The sequence below is a fragment of the Jaculus jaculus genome, chromosome 13, assembly GCF_020740685.1.
Source record: "Jaculus jaculus isolate mJacJac1 chromosome 13, mJacJac1.mat.Y.cur, whole genome shotgun sequence".
Lineage (NCBI taxonomy): Eukaryota > Metazoa > Chordata > Mammalia > Rodentia > Dipodidae > Jaculus > Jaculus jaculus.
In genome coordinates this window covers 34,460,318-34,485,174 of record NC_059114.1, presented here as the reverse complement: position 1 = coordinate 34,485,174, position 24,857 = coordinate 34,460,318, and the positions used below count along the sequence as shown (strand labels likewise).

Below are 24,857 nucleotides of genomic sequence, written 5' to 3'. Positions count from 1 at the left end.
CAGTGGACTATCTGCAGAGTAGTAGCTGCCCTCAGCATCCTCACGCACATCAGTCCTACACTGCTGTGGGAAGGTCTGGCTCTGCTCTCCCTCACACCCTCTGTTCTGATGATCCCCTTTGCTCCTTGCCTCCCATTCCCTGCTCCCCACTGTATTTCCATGATCCCCTGAGGTTCTTATCAAGCTATACATCCTTTCTACCAGAAGCTTCCTCTTCCAGCTCCTTGGGGGAAATGAAGGAACTGATTGTTCCTAGCTTTCTGATGGTTTTCTCCACTAGGAGAGGTGGTTCTGGGGGTGGAGTTGGCAGGGAAAACAAAGGAGAGAAAAGAAGGGAAAAAACATGAGCTCTTTCCAATGAGGTCGTAGGCCATGACCCAACTAGTTCCATGAAGCAATTGATCCACCACCTGCATGCCCAGAACAGCCTGTGCTCTGTCCTGCTTGCTCCCAAAGCCAGGCATTGTTTGCGAGAAGGGATGCTCATGATTCCTAAAGGATAAACCCCTCCCCACCTACTGCCCCACTGTCTTTATCATCTGCCCTGCCCCCAACCCAGTAAGAATCCACACTTCAGACACACGGCAAACCCCAAGGATTCTCACTGGCACAGAAGCCAACACAGGCCCCAAGGAAGAGAGGCCCAAGTTCACTGACATCCAGGGATGAGACCAGAGGCAGGTGATCAAATTCCCAGATCTCTCCTGTCTCCTACTGCCCATTAAGCTGGTCTCCAGTCTACAAAAGTAAATGAATACTTGTGAAATAAATGAATATAGTGGAAATCTCACCTTATGTTTAATCTGGCTTTTTTTGCAGAACAACTTTTCCTGTTCATGATGAAATTGTATTTATTGGGTGATTTTACCCAATTCTAGGCTGGCTGCTCAGATTTACAGGCTTTGGAACTATTTTGTTGGTCTTCCCACCATTGAACATGCTTGCAAACACTGCTTTAGACTTATCAAATCATCACAAAACCCATATCAAAGACCAAGATACCTGTTGAGTAATGTACAGAGAACTGAAACTCCGTTAAACTAGATGGTACTGACTGACCAGCAAGTTTCCCACTACAAAGCAATCAGTGTAGAAAGTCAGGCTAGTAGACAGTCTCCTCATAGGTCCAGGCCCAAAACAAGAGGAAGTGGCCACAGGGTTCCAGACCCTTTCCAGTTACCTGGCTTTGATACCTGATTGACCCATCCTGGGTTTAGCTGAGCAAATACTCTCACCCTTTAACTGTGGTTCTGTTGGCCCAGAAAACTATTCCTTTCCATGAAAGAAATGTTGTCTCTTTCCACTGCTTAGTATGTGTTCATTCATAAATTAACTCCCTATAGGAAACTTATTTCCCATGCATCAAGTTCCTTTAATGGGGCTTACTCTCACATAATTCAGCTGTTCTGATACCTACAAATCTACCGATTCTTTTTATCTGACCTATGTTTATTTCTGTGTGGCATGACTTAGTCTCAGGACCTTGAGAGGACTGTATAATATCTGTGGTTATCAGGCAGCATATATCAGAATCAGTTGGGAAATATTTGAGAATGAAGGAGCCCAGGTCAAGCTCCTGGGAGTCACATCTCTATTCAAAAGCCATTTGTGGGCTGGAGAAATGGCTGAGCAGTTAAGGTACTTGTCCACAAAGTCAAAGGACTCAGGTTTGATTCCCCAGTAAAGCCAGATGCACAAAGTGGTGCATGTATCTAGAGTTTGTTTTGCAGTAGCTGTAGGACCTGGCATACCCATTCTCTCTATCTCACTCTCTCTCTCTCTCTCTGTCAAATAAATAGATATTTTTATTTTTAAAAGCCATTTATTTCAGGTATGGTGTCGCATACATTTAATCACAGCACTCAGGAGGCAGAAGTAGGAAAACTGTTGTAAGTTTGAGGCCACCCTGAGAATACATAGAAATTTCCAGGCCAGTCTGGGCTAGACCAAGACCCTGCCTCCAAAAATAAAAAAGCCATGTGTTGCCAATGACTCTTAGGGAGACTGAGGACTCATCAGAGTGCTGAGAGCAAGTGACTATTGAGCGTTTAGCACTAAATGAGACACATTTCCAAGGCTTAAGGAACATTGTGGGAGAGGGGGCAGAAAGAATTTAACTCTGTCTGTTCACAATGGGATCAAATCAATAGCAAGAAAACTACAGAGCATACACAAAATCATGGAAACTAAACAATATATTACTAAATGATTAATAGGTCAATGAAGAAATAAAGAAGGAAATCAAAAAATTCATAGAGTCAAATGATAATGGGAATACAATATACCAAAATCTTTGGGACACAATGAAGACAGCCCTAAGAGGGAAATTTATAGCTTTAAGTGCCTATATTAAGAGATTAGAAAGGTCAAAGGAAACAACTTAATGCTTCACCTTAAGGCCTTGGAAAAAGAAGAACAAGGCAAACTGAAAAATCAGTAGATAGGAAGAAATAATAAAGAGTAGGGCAGAAATTAATGAAATACAAACCAAAAAAACAATCCAAAGAATCAATGAAACAAAGAGTTGGCTCCTTGAAAGGGCAAGCAAGATTGATAAACCCTTAGCAAATCTAACCAAAAGAAAGAGAGACACAAATTAATAAAATTAGAGATGAAAAAGGCACAACATATACCAGAGAAATTCAAAAAATCATATGGACTTACTCTAAGAACCTATACTCCACTAAGTTTGAAAATCTGAAAGAAATGGATGATTTCCTTGATTTATATGACCTACCTAAATTAAATCAAGATAAGAGTAACCACTTAAATAGACCTAAAACAAGTATGGAGATCCAAGCAGTTATCAAAAATCTCCCAACTAAAAAAGGTCCAGGCCCAGTTGGATTCACTGGTGAATCTTACCAGACCTTCAGGGAAGAACTAACACCAATGCTTCTTAAACTTTTCCATAAAATAGAAAAAGAAGGAATCCTACCAAACTCCTTCTATGAAGCCAGGATCACTCTGATACAAAAACCAGACAAAGATAGAACAAAAAAAGAAAATTGCAGACCCATCTCCCTCATGAATATAGTTGTAAAAATTCTCAACAAAATATTGGCAAACAGAATACAAGAATATATCAGAAAGATCATTCACCCTAACCAGGTAAGCTTTATCCCAGAGATGCAGGGATGGTTCAACATATGCAAATCAATAAATGTAATACATTACATAAATGAACTGAAGGACAAAAATCACATGATCATCTCATTAGATGCAGAAAAAGCATTTGACCAAATACAATATCCCTTCATAATAAAAGTCCTACAGAGACTGGAAATAGAAGAAACATATCTCAACAAAATAAAGGCTATTTATGAAAAGTCTACAGCCAACATAATACTAAATGGAGAAAAACTTGAAGCTTTTACACTAATCAGGAACAAGACAAGGGTATCCACTGTCCCCACTTTTATTTAATATAGTACTGGAAGTCTTAGCCATAGCAATAAAGCAAGGGACACACATAAAAGGGATACAAATTGGAAAGGAAGAGATCAAGTTATCATTATTTGCAGATGGCATGATTCTATATATAAAGGACCCTAAAGACTCTACCAGCAAACTCTCAGAGCTGATAAACACCTATAGCCATGTAGCAGGATACAAAATAAACACACAGAAATGAGTAGCCTTCCTATATGCTAAAAACAAACACACAGAGGATGAAATCAGAGATTAACACCCATTCACAATTGCATCAAAAAAAATAATAATAAAGTACCTTGGAATAAACCTAACCAAGGAAGTGAAGCATCTCTAGAATGAAAACTATAAAACACTCATGCGAGAAATTGCAGAAGACATAGGAAATGGAAAGGCATCCCTTGTTCCTGGATCAGAAGAATCAGTATTGTGAAAATGGCAATCTTACCAAAAGCAATCTGCACATTTAATACAATCCCCATCAAAATTCCAATGGCATTCTTCACAGAAATAGAAAAAACAATACCAAAATTCATTTGGAATCACAAAAATCCTCAAATATCTAAAATAATACTCAGCAACAAAAATAAGGCTGGTGGTATCACCATACCTGATTTTAACCTATACTACAGAGCAATAGTAACAAAAACAGCATGGAACTGGCACCAAAGCAGACATGTAGATCAGTGGAACAGAATAGAGGACCCAGATGTAAGTCCAGGTAGCTATAGCCACCTGATATTTGATAAAAGTGCCAAAAAATAGTCATTGGAGAAAAGACAGCCTTTTCAGCAAATGGTGCTGGGAAAACTGGATATTTATCTGTAGAAGGATGAAAATAGATCCTTATCTCTTTCAATGCATAAGAATTAAGTCCAAATGGATAAAAGACCTTAATATCAGACCTGAAACTCTGAAACTGCTAGAGAAAAAAGTAGGGGAAACCCTTCAACATATTGGTATTGGCAAAAACTTTCTGAATATAACCCAAATTGCTCAGGAAATAAAACCACAGATCAACTGCTGGGACCTCATGAAATTACAAAGCATTTGTATGGCAAAGGACACTGTGAATAAAGCAAAGAGGCAACCTTCAGAATGGAAGAAAATTTTTGCCAGCTATACATCTGATAGAGGATTAATATCTAAATATACAAAGAACTCAAAAAAATTAAATAATAAGAAATCAAACAATCCAATTAAACAATGAGCTATGGAACTAAATAGAGAGTTCTCAAAGGAAGAAATACAAATGGCTTATAAACATCTAAACAAATGTTCTACATCCCTACTCATCAGGAAAACAGATTAAAACTACATCGAGATTCCATCTTACTACTGTCAGATTGGCTACCATCATGAAAACAAATGACCATAAATGCTAGTGAGGATGTGGAAAAAGAGGAACCCTTCTACAGTGTTGGTGGGAATGCAATCTGGTCCAGCCATTGTGGAATCAGTGTGGAAGTTCTTGAGACAGCTTAAATTAGATTTACCATATGACCCAGCTATAGCACTCCTAGGCATATATCCTAAGGACCCATCACACTACCTTAGAGATACTTGCTCAACCATGTTTATTGCCACTGTATTCACAATAGCTAGGAAATGAAACCAGCCTAGATGTCCCTCAACTGATGAGTGTATAATGAAGATGTGGCACATTTACACAACAGAGTTCTACTCAGCAGTGAAGAAAAATGAAGTTATGAAATTTGCAGGAAAATGGATGGATCAGGAAAGTATTATACTTAGTGAGACAACCCAAACCCCTAAAGCCAAACATCACATGTTCTCTCTCATATGTGGATCCTAGCTACAAATGACTGGACTTCTATGTAAGAAGGAAGACAACTCAGTAGCAGAGGCCAATAATCTAGAAAGGAGATATAAAGGGAATAGAAAGGGAGGGAGGGGGAATTTAGTAGGATGGTATTGCATATTTGTAAGGAGAAAAACAGATTAATAGGAGTGAAAAGGCCTAAGTGAGGTCTGGGGAAGAGATTGAATAAAGGAAAGGTGGAGGGAGGGCTAATCAAAATCTAAGAGGATATAAATAAGTTATATGGAAACCTACTTTTTTGGACAATGGAACACTCAAGAGCCATAGATTGTTACTAGAAAATTTTCAGTGTCAGGGACGGGATAAGTGACTTGTTGGCCAGGGAAGTCCCTGATACCCCCAAAACATTACAGGTCATTTCCAAGGCTCTTGATTTCCCACTAGCAATAGATGGTAAGACCCTATTTCAGAAGACTCCACATACTTGGGCTTCAAGGCCACTGAGAGATCCTGCTGGAGCTGAGCTGAAAACCTCCTCCATGTAGACAGGCTGACAGAAAGCTGGAAAAAGTCATGCTACATGCAGTTCAATGGGAGAGAGAGAGAAATCACCAGTGAAGGTACTCAACAGTGGACACTGCAAGACTTATATTTGGCCAGCCAGGCCAAATGAGCTAATGGGTGCAATAGTGGCACATCTATTATGGGGAAAACCACCTGCCATCTAATTTGACTGGAAGCCCACTCCATGGGTGGAAATACATCCCTGAACTGAAAACCTACAACAGGGGTAGTCATGAGCCCTAGGGGTGTAACATCTGCTGGTGTCTGGCTAAATGTATATACTGTGCTCACCAAACTGCCCAGTAAGCACTTCTCTTAATTTTCATACCCATATATTAGTGCTACTCTCACTTTTGGTTATAGAAGCTTCTCTTTTCAAATGGCAGTGACCTTGGGATGACTCAGAAGGCACCATGTTGCTGAGAAGAAGTTACAGAGGAGTGCTCAGCACTGAAATATCTCTATCACACCATCCAAGGCTCAGGGTCCATGGCAGATAGAATGTAAGAGCCAAAGGAAGGGTAGGACTCCTTACAATGTGCTCTTCCAGACACAAAATGGCCTGTATATCCATGACCTCACAGTGCCTGACACTACCTACACAAGACCATCATACTAGGAGGAAAAGACCATGAATAAAAATAAAAGGCTGATTGAGAAGGGGAGGTGATATGATAGAGAGTGGAGTTTCAAAGGGGAAAGTGGGGGAGGGGGGAAGTTACCATGGGATATTGTTCACAATTATGGAAGTTGTCAATAAAACAACAACAACAACAAAAGAATGTAAGAGCCAGAAGATAGGGAGGAGTGCTTTGAAATACTGTCTCCTTGACATGAATTGGCTATTGAATTTATGACCCCTCAATGACTATCATTACCTGCACAATGCCCGCTTAATATTGGGCCCATCAACATTTTGTCATGGATGATAAGGAGGACAATTAAAAACAACAGACATCAAAATAGAAGAGGGACTAACCGGAAAGAAGAGATTCAGTGAAAGGGGGCAAGGGAAGGGGAATAAAGGTAATGAGAGGAGATCATTATCAAAATACATTATGTACATGTAATGAAAATTGCCAATAAAAAGTTTTTCAAAAGCCATCTGTGAAATTAATCATTTTTGCTTGTAGATGATGAGGAGCTCATTCCCTTCACTTTCATATATATGTTCGAGATTTTTCAAAATGTACTCAAATTTAAAAATAACCAGGGAGGCCTGAGAGATAGCTCAGCAGTTCACTTGCTTGCAAAGCCTGATGGTCCTGATTCAATTCCCCAGCAGCTATGTAAAGTGGAGCATGCACCTGAAGTTCATTTATGGTGGCAAGAGATTCTGACATGTTGTTTTCTCTCTCTCTACCCCTTCCATCTGTCTTTCTTTTTGAAAAAAAAAAATTTTTAAGAAACTAGGGAAAAACTATATACTATCAGTATATCACAAAGCCTAAACTTCTTCAATAGAAGCCTTCCTCCTAGTGACTGGATCACCTTTCAAGAATGACTGCCCCCACTCCGCACACTCCACCCCACACAAATGGAACTTCAACTTCCTGCCACTGTACTTTGGTTCATTCTGGGCTGTCAATGCTTCACTCATATGCCACTTCCACCAAGGAGCCTCCCGTGGCCCCTCCCTCCCCACTGCCAGCATTTCTTTCTTTCTCCCGGTCCCTGCATTTGCTGCCTGCACCTCTCCCAGGACCATCACTCATAGTGCATGGAGTCTCCTCTCTGCATACATGTTAGTTCAATGCAGATTAGAGACTATACATTCAGCATTCACACCTAGAAACAGACTAACCTTTGGCTGTGTAGCAAGGACAGATTAGAAACCTCAGATCCCCCTCCCCATTGCCATGCTTTTTATCTCCTGTTTGGGATTTGGAGCCTATCATCTCCACACTGCTCTCATACATAGATCGAGTAGCCAAGAAATACCTGAGTATTCTTTTTCTCCAATTCATGATACTGCCAGCTCTGTGGCATGGCATGAGTCACAAGGCTTAGAACTTCAATGTATTAAGAGGATGTGCAGTGTGCAGAGGAATCAGTTAGGTAGAGTGTGAAAATGCAGAAGCTCAGGCCCAGCTCCTGGGAGTTGTATTCAGGCTCAGAAACCTGCCTCTGAGAAACCCATAGGTGGTTCTAGTCATGTGTCCCCAAAAGCTCCTGAGATCTCACATGCCTCCATTCTCCGATGACTTGTGACAAATTAAGAGAGCAGCCTCAGCCTGACTTTTCCCTCCTTGTTTTCCTCAGTATGTGGCTGTGGCCTGGCCCAGTCGGGCTTCTTCTTCAAGAACCAGGAGTACATCTGCACCCAGGACTACCAGCAGCTCTATGGCGCCCGCTGCGACAGCTGCAGGGACTTCATCACAGGCGAGGTCATCTCTGCCCTGGGCCGCACCTACCACCCCAAGTGCTTCGTGTGTAGCTTGTGCAGGTGAGTGGGCTCAGGGTGCACCCCAGGGGAGGGAGGTCGTGGCCTTTCCCAGGAAGCTCAGGGACTTATGCTGGGCCCCTGAATTTCTGGAACTTTGTGGGTACAGGGATCAGTAGGCCTGTGGTTTTCAACCTTTTGATAAGCCAAATCCTGTCTGTCACCTGCAACCTGATGAAATGCACTCATTTGTCCTGTGATAGAGGCTCGGTAAGAATCGAAAAACCATGCTCAACCTCCCATTGCCCAAAAGAACCAGCTAGAACCTGGACCCTCAGAACTTGGTCTGCCCAGGCTCGCCCCCACACACACAGGTGGCATAAGGTAGTGGCCTTCTTCCACTTCCTCCCTTGTCCCACACCTTCTGCTGGCAAATGACTAGGCGGGCCTTGCCTTCCCCATTAGTAACAGAAGTCAGAACTACTGCAACCTCACCAAACTTTTGTGACAATCACAGGGATAGTGTGTGCAGAGCCCAAGCCTAGGGCGGCCTGTAGTGTGCTTGATCTTACTATCTTTCCACTGTGATTATCATCGAACCACTCACAGGATAGACCCTACCTGCCCCTTCCCATTCCAGCACCTCTGTCACTTGTTAGTTTAGCAAATGTCTACTAAGGCTGTGTTCCGAGGCAAGCACCACATTAAGGAGAGTGAAAACAATGAAGAAAACCTCAGCCCTGCCCACAAACAAAAAAATGTAATGGACATCTCTGGTTAAATCATAACTAAAACATGATTAGAGTACTTGTATATTTTTATTTGGGAGAATAATATATAACTATTCTCCCTATAAAATCACCACTGGCTCCTTATCAGTTAGCATAGCCAGTTAGTTTCTCACTGAGGCAAATGGCAGACGAAGAAAACATTTCTAAAAAACAGTAAAATTCATGTATTCATTCATCTCTCAAGATCTGGGTCCTAGAGTCCCAGCTCAATCTGGAGTCAGAAGAGGATCCATGTGGTGCAAGGTGAGGTCTGTGTCAGGCCCATGAAGATCAAGTGACTCTTCAGAGTCACACTACATCTTCTTATCATGAATCATTGGCTGGTCCACAATGAGGACTCAGCTACCTAGACTCCCAGCCCAACATTCCCTCCATTGTTCCACACTGCTGATAAAAAGACAGACAGCCACTGGAAGCCTTTGTCAAGGGTTAAGCTCAGGGTCCATATGACAGGTAGCCTGGACCACACAAGCAAAGGAAGCTACAAAATGCAATTGGCAGTGCTGGGGATGCTGTACAAAGTTTAGAAATTTGCTGGGAAGACAGATTATATGAGTGTGAGACCCCTTGACTGGGAAAATGGAACAGAGGATGAGGAAAATATCATTTGGAACTGATAATCTTCGTATTAGGAAAGGGGTTTTGAGAAATATCTAAATAGTGAAAAAGGAAATCTGGTGAGTTTGGGATTGAATAAGTTCTTGGCATGTGGGGATAAGACAAATTAGGATGGAGGGTGTGCTTCTGGGAGAACAGAGTAGTTTTGGAAGGAGTTAGTTGCCTCTTCCTCTTACGGCTGAGGTGTATAAGCTCTCAATGTCACATCATATGAGTGACAGGGTGGACCACCAGTTCTATCCTCGGGCCCCCAACTGAGTGGTTTAACCAGTCTGGCACTGTGAACAGCACTTGAGTTTTCTTGTGCTCCGGCAAGCAAGCCACATGTGTGGTCAAGAGTATCCAAGCACAGTCTTTTGCTCACCAACAGCCACAGAATCCTCAGAAGAGGCAATGACTTTCTTCCTCACCCCATTTGCAGGAAGCCTTTTCCCATTGGAGACAAGGTGACCTTCAGTGGCAAAGAATGTGTGTGCCAGACATGCTCCCAGTCCATGACCAGCAGTAAGCCCATCAAGATCCGTGGACCGAGCCGTGAGTCCTCCCCTCAGATGGTCCTGTACCGCGGGCTGTCTCCCCAGGTTTGCCTGTCCTGGAGGGAAGCAGGGGAAATTCCCACCCTGGATGGCTCCTGATACATGACCCAGTTGGCATCCAGCCCAGACACAAGCTCCACAGCACAAAACAGGGAAAGCAGGCTGCCTGATGAAAGAGCCATGGCCAGTGCCACTTACCAACCACTTGAGTAGGTCTTTTCTGGGAAGAGCTGAGTTCCTTATTTTATGTTCCAAGGCCACTGCCACATGTATGATCAAGGATTTTGTCACCAGTGGTTTTCAATTTTTGCAAACCCCACTAGGAATTGACAGACTTGTTTCATACAAGAGGAAGTAGGAGTGTTTGGGGACAAACCTCAAGATCTGAGCCCTACAGAGTGGGGTTCTCTGGACCACTGCATCAACCTCATTGGACAGCTTGGGAAAAGGCACATTTCTGGGCTCCCCTTGGACTTTTGGAGATGGAATATAGGTGTCATTCTTCATTAGCTTTGTGGGCAGTTCATTTGCTGTTTCTAAGACTAAGAAAACTGTAGTAATGAGGAAGGATGTAATAATGTGTGTTATCACCAAACATTGAGGGGTAAATAAAGATCAAAAGTGTACCTTGGAACAGTCCTCCTGATTTGTGAAATCCATCCACCCAAGTGTGTATAGCCACTAGATATCTAAGTCACTGTTCCCAGGTGCCAGCCATGGTGGAGCTGTGGAGTGCATGTGTCCATGGGCATACAGACCCAGCCCCCCGAGTCTCCTAAACCATGCTGGGCTCCAGTGATCTCTCATGTTATATGACACCCTGACCCTCCCCATCAAGAGAATCAATGAAAACCCATTAGCTTTCTGTGCTGCATTACTATACGGGTGCAGAGGCAGCCGGCCATGGCACCAGCACAGTCAGCGTGCTGGGGCTGCATCTGCCTGAGAAGCGTGAAGCAAGAACACCCCCTGTCAGCAGACCTCAGCTCCCATGGGCTCCATTAGAGCCCTCTCAACCATAGTGAGTTGAAGGGGGGAGACTGTGGGAAGACTGGCTCCCTTGCCTGCCCTTCCTTTCAGCAAAGTCAGATCTGTTCCTAGAGTGTGCAGAGCTTTCCCTGGCATCCTTGGTGATCTCAAGAGCAGTGTGCTATGCTGGCCAGGCTTCATATCAAAGTTGCTGAGTGCACGGCTGTCCTTCATAACTCCTTCAAAGTACCATCCAGAATGACGGAGAGGTGAAACTTGAAATGAGTCATGGCTCTATGGCTGATGATCCTGGGGAGTCCAGAGGCCAGTGGGCTCATGTGTCAGGACACAGAGAGACGAGCTTGAGTTTGGAAGCTGTCAACCTTGTACATGAGCCAAAGGAGTCCAATAGCTTTAGCTTGTCCAGCTGTGAAAAAGCAGTGAAATGGCTTATCATCCCCACAGAAGTGTAGAAAGAAACTGGATTAGTATACAGGGACTAAGCTAACATATGAGGTAGTGCCTAAGGTACTCTTAATACAAAATGAGGGGCATCATTAGCATGTGTAGCAGACAGATTCAGGTTCACTGAGATGAACAGATACAGTTATGGAGGAAGGGATTTATTGAAGCTTACAGATCCAGGGGAAGTTCCATTACAGCAGAAGAAACTGGCCTGCTTTCACAGGACCAAGCAGAGAGAGAGAAGTAAAGGTCAAAAGCCACACAGCACTCTTCAGGAACTCCAGCTAGGCACAATTTGCATATCTTTAGATTGGAATCTGAAACCCACCACCACACCTTAAGATAACCCAGTGATATTGCCTCCAGCAGGTGGCCAGCAGCCGCAAACTACAAACAATAAAGAACTGAATATACTGGGAGCCATCTATTCTATTCAAACCACCACAGCATGGAAGTTGTGATGGTTAATCTTGCTTATCAACTTGATATGACCGAGATTCATCCTGAGATTAGCAAAATGTGAGGTTAGCCATCACACACCTATTGGTTGTCTGTGAGGGTATTTTCAGAGAAAATTAATAAAGTGGGGGAAGATCCAACCTGAATGTGGTCAGCCCCATTCCATAGGCTGGAGCCCCAAATGTCCTCCCATAATGGACTGAGCAAAAATGGAACTTTTAGCTGGGCATGGTGGCATACACCTTTAATCCAGACAGAGAGGATTGCTGAGAGTTCAAGGCCACCCTGAGACTACATAGTAAATTCTAGGTCAGCCTGAGCTAGAGCGAGACTGTACCTTGAAAAACCAAAACAAAACAAAAAAAAAAGGAACTTTCCTCCCTTAAGCTGTTTCTCTCAGGTATTCTTGCACACCAAAGAGGCCCTGAGAATAAAATTCCTGAGTCTGTTGTTATTGCTTTCTAGTATGCTACATATTTCTGTGTGCATTGACTTCTCTGTCAGGAAGCAAATGTTCTCAACTAAATGAGACCCTCACATAGGAGCAGGTTTGCGAAGAGAAAATATAGATTGCTCCACCATCATTTTGTTGATTAAGAGGTAGGGAAAGGTGAGGGGAGGTGAGTAAAAAGGAACATGAGAGAGTTTCCAGAAGAATCACAGGATAGTGGATATCTCAGAAGCAAATGCATCCACCCATGAATCCATGGTGCATGTTTCATTATTTTGCCAGAGGTGGGCACTGTCTGTGCTGCACATGCAAGGGAGCCTCCTGACTGAGGGGTATGTTGAAGGTTTGCTTAATTACCAAGGAAGAAAGGGAAACAAAGCCAGACTGACAAGAAGAACATGTTGTTGGAAAGGAAAGAGACAGATAGCTTAGGTTTCCTAAGAACTGGGAATATGAAGAATCCTACATGGAGGGTGAATAAAAGTGACTCGGTAAAAGTGGGAGTAGTGTTTACTCAGAGACCAAAGAGAATACTCAGCAGTTGTCCAGGGGGAGGGGAAACCGGTTCACTTGCCACAGGAAAAGCAACTGTCTTCTCGCCGACCTCATCGAGAAGCATCGGCGCAGTAGCAGCACTGTCACCACCACAGTCATTACCGTCACCTTCACCAGCACCAGCGCCGTCACTGCCACCTCCCCATCACTACCAATGCCACAGCACACCGTCACACCATTACCCTCGGCATCACCGCAAGAATCTCCTTCAACGATCATCACCACAGCCATCATATCACCATCACTACCTCCTTCACCCCCATCACACCATCACCAGTACCAAATATCATCACTCCTGAAAAACTGATTATTACTATCATCAGTCATGGCACTCAGTGCATACTTAATATTTCACTTAATAATTACAAGTCTATAGAGATAAGAGTGTTTTTTTCTATATATATATTTTTTGTCCATTTTTATTTATTTATTTATTTGAGAGTGACAGACACAGAGCGAAAGACAGATAGAGGGAGAAAGAGAGAGAATGGGCGCGCCAGGGCTTCCGGCCACTGCAAGCGAACTCCAGAAGCATGCGCCCCCTTGTGCATCTGGCTAACGTGGGACCTGGGGAATCGAGCCTCGAACCGGGCTCCTTAGGCTTCACAGGCAAGCACTTAACCACTAAGCCATCTCTCCAGCCCAGATAAGAGTGTTTATAGGTGAGAAAACTGAGACTCAAAGACCATAAATTATTTTTCAGAATTAACATAGATAATAAAACATAAGACCAGCAGTCTGGCTCTGAGGCTATTCTTTTTAAAAAAAAATTTATTAATTAGTTTTGTATTCAGCAAATACAGTCAGCTTGGTACCATTATTAGGCTCATCCGTGACCTACCCCCTCCCCTTGGCCCCTCCTTGTTGAGGTATATGGATCCTGCATTGTGGAGTTAGCCCACAGTTATGGGTAAGATAAATGTCTCTGCATATCATGACCCAACATGTGGCTCTGACATTCTTTCCACCCCCTCTTCTGCAAAATTTCCCTGAGCCATGTTGGGTTCATTTTTGGTCTGCTTCAGTGATGAGGTGTTGGGGGCCTCTGAGGCTCTGGCTCTCTGATTTGGTAGGAGTTGGTTTTTCTCTGTGATGGTCTCCTTCCCCCTTGTGCTGGTATCCGGTTCACCAGGAAAACAGCACCCTTGCTTGTTTCGCCAATTTTCCTTAGTTTCAGTCAGGGCCCTTTTGAGGTATGATGGGGTGGCTCTCTACTTAGGATCTACATATATCTGAAAAAGAGAAGCAGATTCTCCAACGGAGAGTAAGTTAGCACCAGAGAAATGAGATAACCCTTAGTTTTTTTATAGAGAATTTAATAGGTGTAGACCCTCTTGTAGCCCATGATTGGTGGTAGCTTGATAATGGACAGTGGGCTTATGTTTGGATATGGTTCTAACTTGTTTCCCAGCTCAAGCTATGGGTCCCGTACCACTGAGGGGATCAGTTAACCGCATCAAGAGCAGTTGGTTTCCAACCATGGCTATGTGCCACTATTGCACTTGTGTGGGCATCACAACAGGTTATTTGCTGTTAAGTAGGTTAGACCATGAGTTACTTGGACAGATACTGGTCATTTCCCCCCAGTCACCCATGTAGCACCTTCTGGCACTAGATGCACTGACTATCTGGGGACTGACTCTCTTCCAACTTTGAGCCATGCCATTCCATTTTATGTGTCAACCACATAAGGTGTCTTCAGCAGTAGGGTCTTACCACTAACCTTTGGTGGGTCATCAAGTACTCTGACAGAAATCTGTCTTTCTTTTAGGAAACCTTGTAGGTCTCTCTGATCAAAAGCTCATTGTGGATGATATGAGGCTATTCTTTTAATACCATATGCCAGGAGCATGACTTGTTAATTGGTAGGGGTTCTGTTCTTTCTGTATGCATTACCTAAAACACAGTGGGCAGCTTTCTGTGCTTTCACAAAGACCACTCGCTTTTGCTGACCTAAATGGAATAGATGGCATAGCCAACTAGACTGAAAACAGCTGCTTGGCATCTCTGGAGACGTTGGTAATAATGTGAGGGATTTGGGAGAATAGGTGAGACATCATATTTTATGCCAATTGAAAAGTGTAATTTTAAAATGGAGATAAGGGGCAAGAGTGGACAGTTGGCCCAGCAGAAACAACTGGAGACAGGGTGTGGCCATCCTGTCCCTGCTTAACACACCAGACCCATGGGTTCCCAGAGAGGTACCTGAGGCCCCACTCGTGGTGAGGAGTGAAAGGAGAAGGGAAGAAGTCTCAGGTCATTATAAAGCCAGTACCATGAAGGAATAAAAGCTACATGGAGGGCTGGAGAGATGGCTTAGCGGTTAAGCGCTTGCCTGTGAAGCCTAAGGACCCTGGTTCGAGGCTCGGTTCCCCAGGTCCCACGTTAGCCAGATGCACAAGGGGGCGCACGCATCTGGAGTTCGTTTGCAGAGGCTGGAAGGCCTGGCGCGCCCATTCTCTCTCTCTCCCTCTATCTGTCTTTCTCTCTGTGTCTGTTGCTCTCAAATAAATAAAATAAAATTAAATTAAAATTAAAAAAAAAAAAGCTACATGGAGAGGGCGTTCCAGAATCCTTAAGAGAAGTAACAAGGTACTGTAGTTAGCTCCGTGTTGCTGGGACGAACATCAAACCAGACACAGTTTTATAGGATGAAGGGGTTCATTTCAAGCTTACAGATCCAGGGGGGGTTCCATCAGTGGCAGAGGCTGCTTCCATACATCAAGCAGAGAGAAACTACCAAACAGTCTGTGAAAACCAAGAGCAGGAGCAAAGGGGCAGCAAGCAGCAGGGACCCAAGCAATGCTCAAACTTCTCTGCAAACCTTTCAGCTGGAATTCAGATCTACCACCAGGGACACCTTAGGGCTGTACTCCAGGATACACCCCCAGTAACACCTCCTCTAGCCACGTGGCTAGAGATCCCAAGCTTCATCTGCGTCTGTGAGGGACATACATTCAAACTGCCACACCGAGTTTCACCACTGTTTCAGATCAGAAATGTGACAGTGCACAGGATGTGGATGAAAGCACAAGAATATGAAACAGGACAGAATCCACTATGGGAGCCATGCGTTACTTATAGCATCCTAATTGCAGGGAAGCATTCAGAAAAGGAAACACAACCCAGAGGTGATTCTAGAAGAGGCTAGCTCCTTGCCACTCACTCCACCCTTTAGCTCAATCTCCATCCACTGTACTGGGCTGATCCCTAAATTGTAGCTCAAGGTGCTAAATTCATCTCAAATATGTCTTTCTAACTTAGAGAGATACACTCATTACTAAACATGGCCACTGCTGTGAGCGACCAGCTATTAGGTAAGCCTTATTGACCAGGCAGAGAATTGTGTAAAATGTCTGCCACCAGAGAGCCCTCCCATGGACGTAATCAAGCTATGTGCAAGGAGTGAAGGGCGAGGGAACCCACACCTGCTTTGATTATTTGAAGGAAGTGACAGGTGGAGAAAGGAGCAGGCTGTTCTTAGCCACATGAAAATAAAAGAAGGGCCACAGGATTGTGACTCAGCTCCTCATAACAACAGCCGTCAGGACAGTTGGACCTGTCCAAACACAGAATGGGTTTCTTCAGGAAAGACAGACCTGCCCACAGCAAAGTATGGTTAAGCATAGGATAGGCGCCCACCCATCAAGCATGCATTAGGTTCCCTAGGCCATTTTGGCCCAAAATGCTCTGTGAGTTTGCAGTGCCTATGCAATTTCTTTTATTTTTTTGGGTTTTTCGAGGTAGGGTCTCACTCTGGTCCAGGCTGACCTGGAATTAACTCTGTAGTCTCAGGGTGGCCTTGAACTCACAGCGATTCTCCTACCTCTGCCTCCCTAGTGCTGGGATTAAAGGCATGCACCACCACGCCCGGCTAACCCTGTGCAATTTTTAAGTCTGATAGGATAATTCAAGGCAATGCAAGTCAGCATGTATGGCCTAGAAACTGTATCAAATGCCATCTATTTTTTAAATATTTTATTTATTTATTTATTTTAGAGAGAGAGGCAAATATACAGAGAGAATGGGCATGCTATGGTCTCTACCCACTGCAAACAAACTCCAGATGCATATACCATCTTGTGCATCTGGCTTGTGTGGGTACTGAGGAATCGAACCTCAGTCCTTAGGCTTTGTGCCTTAACTGCTAAACCATCTCTCCAGCCCCTAAATGTTCTTGATTTCTTAAACCATTGTATTCTGAAGCCTGTAATTTGTTGCTAGTGTTGTTGAGAGGATTATGAAGAAGGGATAGGGAGACTCACAGGCTGATTATAGAAGAAAAGACAGGGAAAGAGAGAAATCCTTGAACTCTTCTCCAGCCCACATCTGACAGCCTGGGGCTTGAAGAATTTTGCAATGGGAGACCATTCTGCTCCCAGCTTGTGATAAGGGATATTAGGAAGGTACTCAATAATCAAGAGGCAGGTACTGAAGGAATGGTTCTGCACACAAATACTTCATCTGGACCCAGAGTCTCCCCACAGTCTACTGGCACACGGCCCTTCCTAGAACGCAAACATTCACTGATAGCTGTTTAGCCCTCCACTTTACATGTGATTTCTTTTCTCCTTGGAAGCTCTAAAGTGTACATATGTCTTATGGTGCCAACCAAGAGGTTTGACCTCTGGTAAACTTTGCCCTGTATCCTTTTCCTCCTCCAAAGTGGACCATCCAGTCAATGAGACCTGAATTCCCAGCATTTTCTAAGTACCTTGGATGCTTGTTCCAGTTCCTGCCCGTCCCAACATTCACTGAGCAATAAGCTGACCACCAGCTCACCCTGCAGTCTGCCCCAACCCGGGTTTCATTGAAACAGTGACAGGCAATGAGCACATTTCTGGTTTGGGACAGGCTCCTCCCCTGGAGAGAAATGTTGGGGACATGAGCACATTGAGGAAGGAGAGGCATGGTGAATCCTGCTCTCTCACTGAGCGCTGTGCGGCCCAGTCCCTCACCCTCCTTAGCAAGCATGCTTTGCGGTCTCGCTGTGTGCCTCACACTAGGCTATGCAAGGAAACAGAGTTACCCACAAAACGCAATGTGGCCTGCTGACTTACTTTCTCATTGTTCTGACCGAACACCTCGCAAGACACAATTTGAGGAGGAAAGATGTGTGTGGCCCACAGCTCAGGGAGACCGTACGTCACGGCAGGGAGGGCGTGGCGTCAGGAGCAGATCAGAGTCGTGACAGCAAGAACTTGCTCATAAGAGACAAAGGGGAATCCAGGCATCAATGGACTTTCTCCTTTTTCCATTTTTATTCAGTCTGGTAGCCCAGCCCAAGAGACGGTGCCACTCACATTCAGGGCTCACATCATCACTTACCCACTCAGCTCATAACTGTTTTAAAATACCCTCACAGATATACCCAAAGGAGTGCCTGGTGGGGAGGAGGATTCTAAATCCAATCAAGTTGACCATGTAGATTAACCATAGCATGGCTTATGCCATTGTATATACAGCCAAGGAAAGATGGGAAAAAAGCAGCCTGTCCCAAGAAGTGGGCTTCTCAAACATTACCATGAAGAGATATTGCTGGGATTCTGGGCAGCACTGGGGGGTGACATGCTCAAGCTCCCAGGTGGTGTGGCTGAGGCAGATGCTGAGGGCTCAGAAAGGAGCACAGGTGTAGTTAGCAGGCTGATGAGTGGCCACAGCCATGCAGAGGTCACTTGGAGAAACAGTGGTCAGGATAAGAATCTCTGGGTGCTGGGGATGACAGGGTGGACCACCTATGAGAAAGTCAGTGTCCAAGGAAAAGTTTCCGTAAGGTGGGAGAGAGGGAGCGATGGGCATCCACGGGATCCAGAATGTTTTACTGAGCAGGGCCTTTTGTCTTTGCAGATTGTGCTGGGTGCAAGGAGGAGATTAAGCATGGCCAGTCACTCCTGGCCCTGGACAAGCAGTGGCACGTCAGCTGTTTCAAATGCCAGACCTGCAGCGTCATCCTCACTGGGGAGTACATTAGCAAGTGGGTGTCCGTCTTCATCCTTACCCTGGCTTCCTGGGCGTCTGTATCCCACAGCAACTAACCCACTGTGACTCCCCTGAATAGTCAGCACTGCCCTTAATGACATCACTGGAGGCCACATGAGCCACAGCGGCCTCCTTCCTCGCCTCTTTCCACTTGCAAGTCCTCTACCCATGCAGCTCTGCTGCGCTTCCCTTGTCATCTTCATCCCCTGCTCAGAATGGCTCACACTGTCCTGCCCCTCCATGCCCCATCGCTGCCCTCAGACCGCTGTTTCCTTCACACAGGCTACCACATTCTATATTTACATATATACATATCACATATATGTGTGTGTTAATTTCCTAACAGTGACAGTCCGAGTTTTCACTGCCTGTGTGGATACATTATCACATTAAGCCCCATAATGCTACCCATGAAGTGTTCTTCTGTGGGTTACAGAGACTCAGGGCAACTTGCCCTGGGGTGGTGTTTTCTCTCTATCTCTGACACAGCACTGCTTTGTTTCAGTCACTGCCTTTAGCACAATTCCTGACTCACAGTAATAGTAATAGTAATTGAATTAATTTAACTGAGATGAGAGGAGATGAGGGATAAATAGACTGATCGGGAGAAGGGAGCCAACCCCAGGGTCCTACACACTGCAACTCTGGACAAGTTCTGTTTACGGCCAGGCCCTCATGACATAGTTAAATACCCACAGCAATTATGAGTACAGACCCTCAGTCCTTTGACACTTCCTGACCCCACCCCATATGCTTCCTGTGTCCCATGGTTATACCTAAAGCCAAGAGGTGGTGAGCATATGGAGTCACAGTAGAATGATGTCTCTATTCAAGATGTATCTAATAAGAGAGATGTACTATATGCAGAAAGAAGACACCATGAAAGATTCTATTCCTTTTCAATCATAAGTGACAGCAAGCCTAATTCAACTCATTTAAATGCAACAGGTAGAATTTATTGCCTCATAGAAATGGAAAGGTCAAAGGCACACTAGCTTTAGGCATGGCTGCATCCAGGGGTTTAAAGATGTCATCTACAGCACTAGCAAATTCTCTCTCTCTCTCTATCTCTATCTCTCTCTCCATCCATCCATCTATCCTTTCCCCTCCTAATGTTTCTGCTTCCTCTGCATTCTTCTATATCTCTCTGTTGAATTTATTCTCAAGCAGATAAGAGAGCAAAGAAAACCATCAACAGTGCCAGGTTGTAGATCCCTCAGTTTACCAAATCACGCAGAAAGAAAGACAGGTCTTTTCTCTAAAAAAAAACTCCAGCAAAAGTCTCAATCTGCCTCTGATCCAGCTACTAGGTCACACACCCATGCCTGATCAGTCACTAGACAGGAAGGGCCAATCCCAAGCTAGAAAGCAGATCTCTGTGAACTAAAAAGTGGAAATTGGGAAGAGTGGCTTCCAGTGGGAAAATCCAGGTACTGCCTCCAGCAAAAGGTGCAGTGGATCCTGGCTGAACAGCACCTGCCTAAATCTGAGGTGCAAGGGAAGGGGTGTGAGTATTCAGAGAAAGGAAGGGGTCATGTCTTACTAACAGGAAGTGGAATCTGAAGTCTGTGAGAGCTTCATGGAAGTGCTGCATTTGAACTAGACAAGAGGGATGATCTCAACCCACAAAGGAGAGCTTGAGGCAGATGGCTTCCTGACAAAGGCAGCAAGGGGAGTGTGGGTCAAACAACTCCAGCCTATTTGGGAGCTCAAGTTGTGCACAGGGCAAGCAGAGTATCAGGTGCAGAGGTGAGCTGAGGTTTGGTCACCAAAAGCTCTAGAAACAAGATCAGTAGGTGTTTGGCACTCCTTTTTAGACCTGTCACATAAGGAGTGTCCTTAATAAGTCACCAGCCAGGAGTTCTTGGTCTGGAAACCTAACTCAGTATCATCTAGGCCAGTAAGACCTTGCTCAGAGCCCAGCCTACATTACCCATCCCACTAGGCCTCCACAGTAGTACTCTGGGCCCCTCACCTGCTATGGCAGAGTGGCAGAAGCCCCAATGCACAGGCTATGGCATCAGATACCCAGGGCAGAGGTCCTTCCTGTGTGACCTTGGCCATAGACATTGGGCTTGGAATCTTAGTTTCCTCATTTGTAAAAACAGAGTTAACACGACATCCTACCTCTCAGGGATGCACAGAAGCTAGAGATCTATGTTCCATACCTAATAAGGACCCAATACATGCACCCTTTACCATCTGCCTCTTTGGAATCATGTATATGTCAAATTCCCTAAGGTGTCCCCAACCCTGGAATCCAAATGAAGTTGTACCCAAATTATTCTTTCCCATGCAAAGATACCTTCTTGTACCCCCAGAGTAAGAACCTGGTTTGGGGTTGGGAAAGTTGAAAGGATCAGAAGGCTAATCTCATGGGCTCACAGACAAATCCTGCCTTGTGGGCCCAGGGCCACCTAAGGGCCTCATGCTTCATCACCTACCTGGCTCCCAGATGGGGCTCACAGAGCACCAGTGGGGCTTCAGCCTTGAGATGGAGAAATGGCAGGTCTAGTCTTTGGGCCTCTCTGTGTCAGAGCCAAGTTCTCCCAAGCCCTAAGGTGGGGGAATATCCTTCTCTTCTCAGGGTTCAGACATAGTCCTTAGTATTAGGCAGGTTCCAGAAGCTAGACTGTGCTGTCCTCATCTGTGTGCATGTCAGCCCCACACTGCTGAGTACCCAAAACAGCTTCTCGAGGACCCTCCAAGACATCATGCAACCACTGCCTTTGTTGAGCACACACTGTGGGCTGGACACTGCTGTGGTCATATGATTGATCCTGGAAGGGAAACTGAAAGGGCTGGAAGGAGGGTGATGCTTTCCTTATGCCTTTAGAATGCTTTACGATGTGCAAGTAATACCTTTTCTACATGAAAGAAAATGCAGCAAGAGCATTGGGCAAAGGGAAGAGGATGGGGTATAGAGAACTCATAGAGAGAAGGATGGCAGAAAGAAAAGAGACAACACAAGATGACAATCTAGAGCAGACTCCTGTCCATGCCCAGGTTGCTTGCCGGGTGTCAATTTCCAGAGTCTCTTTTTCCCTAGATTTGAGGGCTGGTCTGCATTTAAGTAAGCTACCAGGGTGCTCTCAGTCGTAGCCCAGCCACAGTCACAGAGTGCCCTCACTGGCCCTCTAGTTCTCATCCTGCGTGACTTTCCTTTGCAGGGACGGTGTTCCATACTGCGAGTCTGATTACCACTCCCAGTTTGGCATTAAATGTGAGACCTGTGACCGATATATCAGCGGCAGGGTCTTGGAGGTAAGTGAACCCAAGTGGCTGTGAAGATGTGTGAGCAGGATGACCCATGGCTCCAAACGTCATCCCCAGGGAAGGAGAACGTTAACGCATGTCCTTCTTCTGAAGCTTCAAATTCCTCTTGAGCACTTCTGAAATGTGAAGGTAAACAAAATAATCCCTGGCTAAAAATTGTTGTGCTGGAAACATCAGGTGCTTTTTCAGGTTCCGACCCAAACAGACTTCCAGTGAATAACAATTGGATCTTCCTCCCAGTTCTACCCAAGGATAAAAACCCTTTTTATGTTTTTTTTAAAATATATTTTATTTATTTACTTATTTGTGTGTATATATGTGTTCATATGTGGTCGCATATGTCATGGCACACCTGTGGAGGTCAGAGGACAACTTCGAGGTGTATGTGCTCCACCTTCTTTGAGGCAGGGTCTCTACCGCTGCAAACACACTGCCAGGCTGCAAACAAATGTCCGGCTAGCTGGCCCACGAGCTTCAGATTCTCCTGCCTTCACCATAGGTACACTGGGATCACAGATGCATGTGCCACTTTGCATCCAGCTATATGTGGGTGCAGGGGAATTGAACCCAGGCCAGCAGGCTTTGCGAGCAACTGTCTTGAACCACTAAGCCATCTGCCCAGCCTCATTTTTATGTTTTGACTATTTGGTAATGTGTTGATTTAAGAACAGTTTGTCTAGCAGCTTGCTCCCTAAGCCCTTCTCTGGCTGCTCCATCACCATGGTAACAGCTCTCTTCAGCCTCTAATGCAAAATTCTCTCTGCCAGTGGCAGACAACCTGCAACAACCCCTGGCTAAGCCCTTGACCCTCCTGACCTTTCTTTCCATGCCCCACCGGCCTGGAAGCCACCTTCTCATGCTTTGTGAGCACGCACTTGAAGAATTAGAAGTAAGGAATAGTTTGGTGCAAAGGAAAAATAACAGCCTAAGGGCAGGAACATTTTGCTCCAACACTGTCACCACAGCTAGCTCATACTCAAAATCTGGGTGAGGATCTTTGCATCTCTAAGCCTCAGTTTCTCATCTGATGATGGCTGGGGAACAGCAGCAGACTAGCTCAGCTACTGTGGAAAGAATTATTAATACTGCCAGATCTGGCCACTTGGTTGAGGTTACCATGAGGACTGAGTTGAGAAAGACTCTGCAGCCACACTCGGCAGGAAAGAGTGTAGCAATCAGCAAATGGCTATCCCAGGAGATGTGCTGAATCAGAGGCCTGAGGATGAGCAGCTCAGCATGAGAAGAACTAGAAGACAAATGAGCCCCATGCATTTGGGGGACAGTGAAAAAGGCCAGCATGGCTGGGCTTTTATAAATTGAGCTTGGGGAGGCCAGAATTTATCATAGAGGACCTATCACATGGGTGTTTGTACAACATGTTTAGGAACTTGGATTTTATACTAAGTGAAGTAGGAAGCCTTTGGAGGGGTTTAAACCAAGAAACAACATGAGTTAAATTAACATAAGTTAATTTTAAAAAAAAAATTGTACTAGAGCTGGAGAGATGGCTTAGCAGTTAAGACATTTTCCTGCAAAGCCTAAGGACCCAGGTTCAACCCATAATTCATGTAAAGCCAGCTGTACATGGTGACACATGCATCTGGAGTTTGTTTGCAGTGGCTGGAGGCCCTGGTGTGCCCATTCTTTCTCTCTCTTCTCTCTCCTCTCTCTCTCTCTCTGTCTAAATAAAGTTTTAAAAAGACTGGAGAAAGGTTGTCAAGAGTACCCTTTGGTGAGCAGTCATCTTGGACAGATACTCTTTTTTTAAAAATTATAGTAGCTACTAGGGGGAGAATTACCTGTGGGGACTCAGAAAGAATCAGATAAACACAGGCACTGAGTGGCTAAACAATTCAACATCTCTAAGAAGCAGTTAGTGAAAACAAAAGAAAAAGTCTTGTACACAGGAAGGATTGTTGGGCCCAGGCTTCCAAGGACCTGAGGTATGAACATGAAGAGCCCAGGGGACTGTGGAGAGAGAGACTGGACAGGCATGCTCTAATTATAGCTGCACCTCAAGGAGGATAGGGTGATGATGTTCTCAGGAGAAAACCTGAAAAGGAGGCCAGTAGGGAGCCACTGAAGGCCCAGGACAGTCATCTTTGTATCCAATATTATGGAAGTAGAAATCCAATAGCTCTGCCATGTGGAACCACTGTGAAGGTGGAGATGGAATAAGCCAAAAGTTGTACTGAAGTATTGAGCCTGAGTGACAGGAAACCTGATATCGCTTCTATAGATCTAGGGAGTAAAGGGAGCTATGTGGTTTTGGTAGAATACTAAGGGCCATGGGCTATGATTGAACTCCCAGGAAGCCTACAAACCTACTGTGGTGGTTTGAATTAGGGATTCTCCCTAAACTCATGTATTCTGAATGCTTGATCTCTAACTGATGGCAATTTGGGAATTAGAGCCTCCTGGAGGAGGTGTGTTATTGGAGGTGGGCTTATGGGTGTTATAACCAGCTTCCCTTGCCAGTGTTCGGTACACTCTCCTGCTGCTATTGTCCAGAAGGTGATGTCTGCTTGTGCCTCTGCTTATGCCACATTTTTCCCTGCCATCATAAAGTTTCCCCTCCAGTCTGTAAGCCAAAACA

At 44.8% G+C, this 24,857-nt stretch overlaps 1 protein-coding gene across 5 annotated transcripts in view; it reads left to right on the top strand.

Annotated features, from left to right (window-relative positions):
- Ablim3 (actin binding LIM protein family member 3) overlaps positions 1-24,857 on the top strand; it is a 128,358-nt gene that overhangs the window by 55,303 nt on the left and 48,198 nt on the right. For all 5 annotated transcript variants that reach the window (XM_045132529.1, XM_045132528.1, XM_045132526.1 and 2 more), the window contains exons 4-7: positions 8,042-8,225; positions 9,993-10,105; positions 18,854-18,980; positions 22,156-22,249. In XM_045132529.1, coding sequence (XP_044988464.1) covers positions 8,042-8,225; positions 9,993-10,105; positions 18,854-18,980; positions 22,156-22,249 — 518 coding nt within the window. The remainder of the gene's footprint in view (positions 1-8,041; positions 8,226-9,992; positions 10,106-18,853; positions 18,981-22,155; positions 22,250-24,857) is intronic.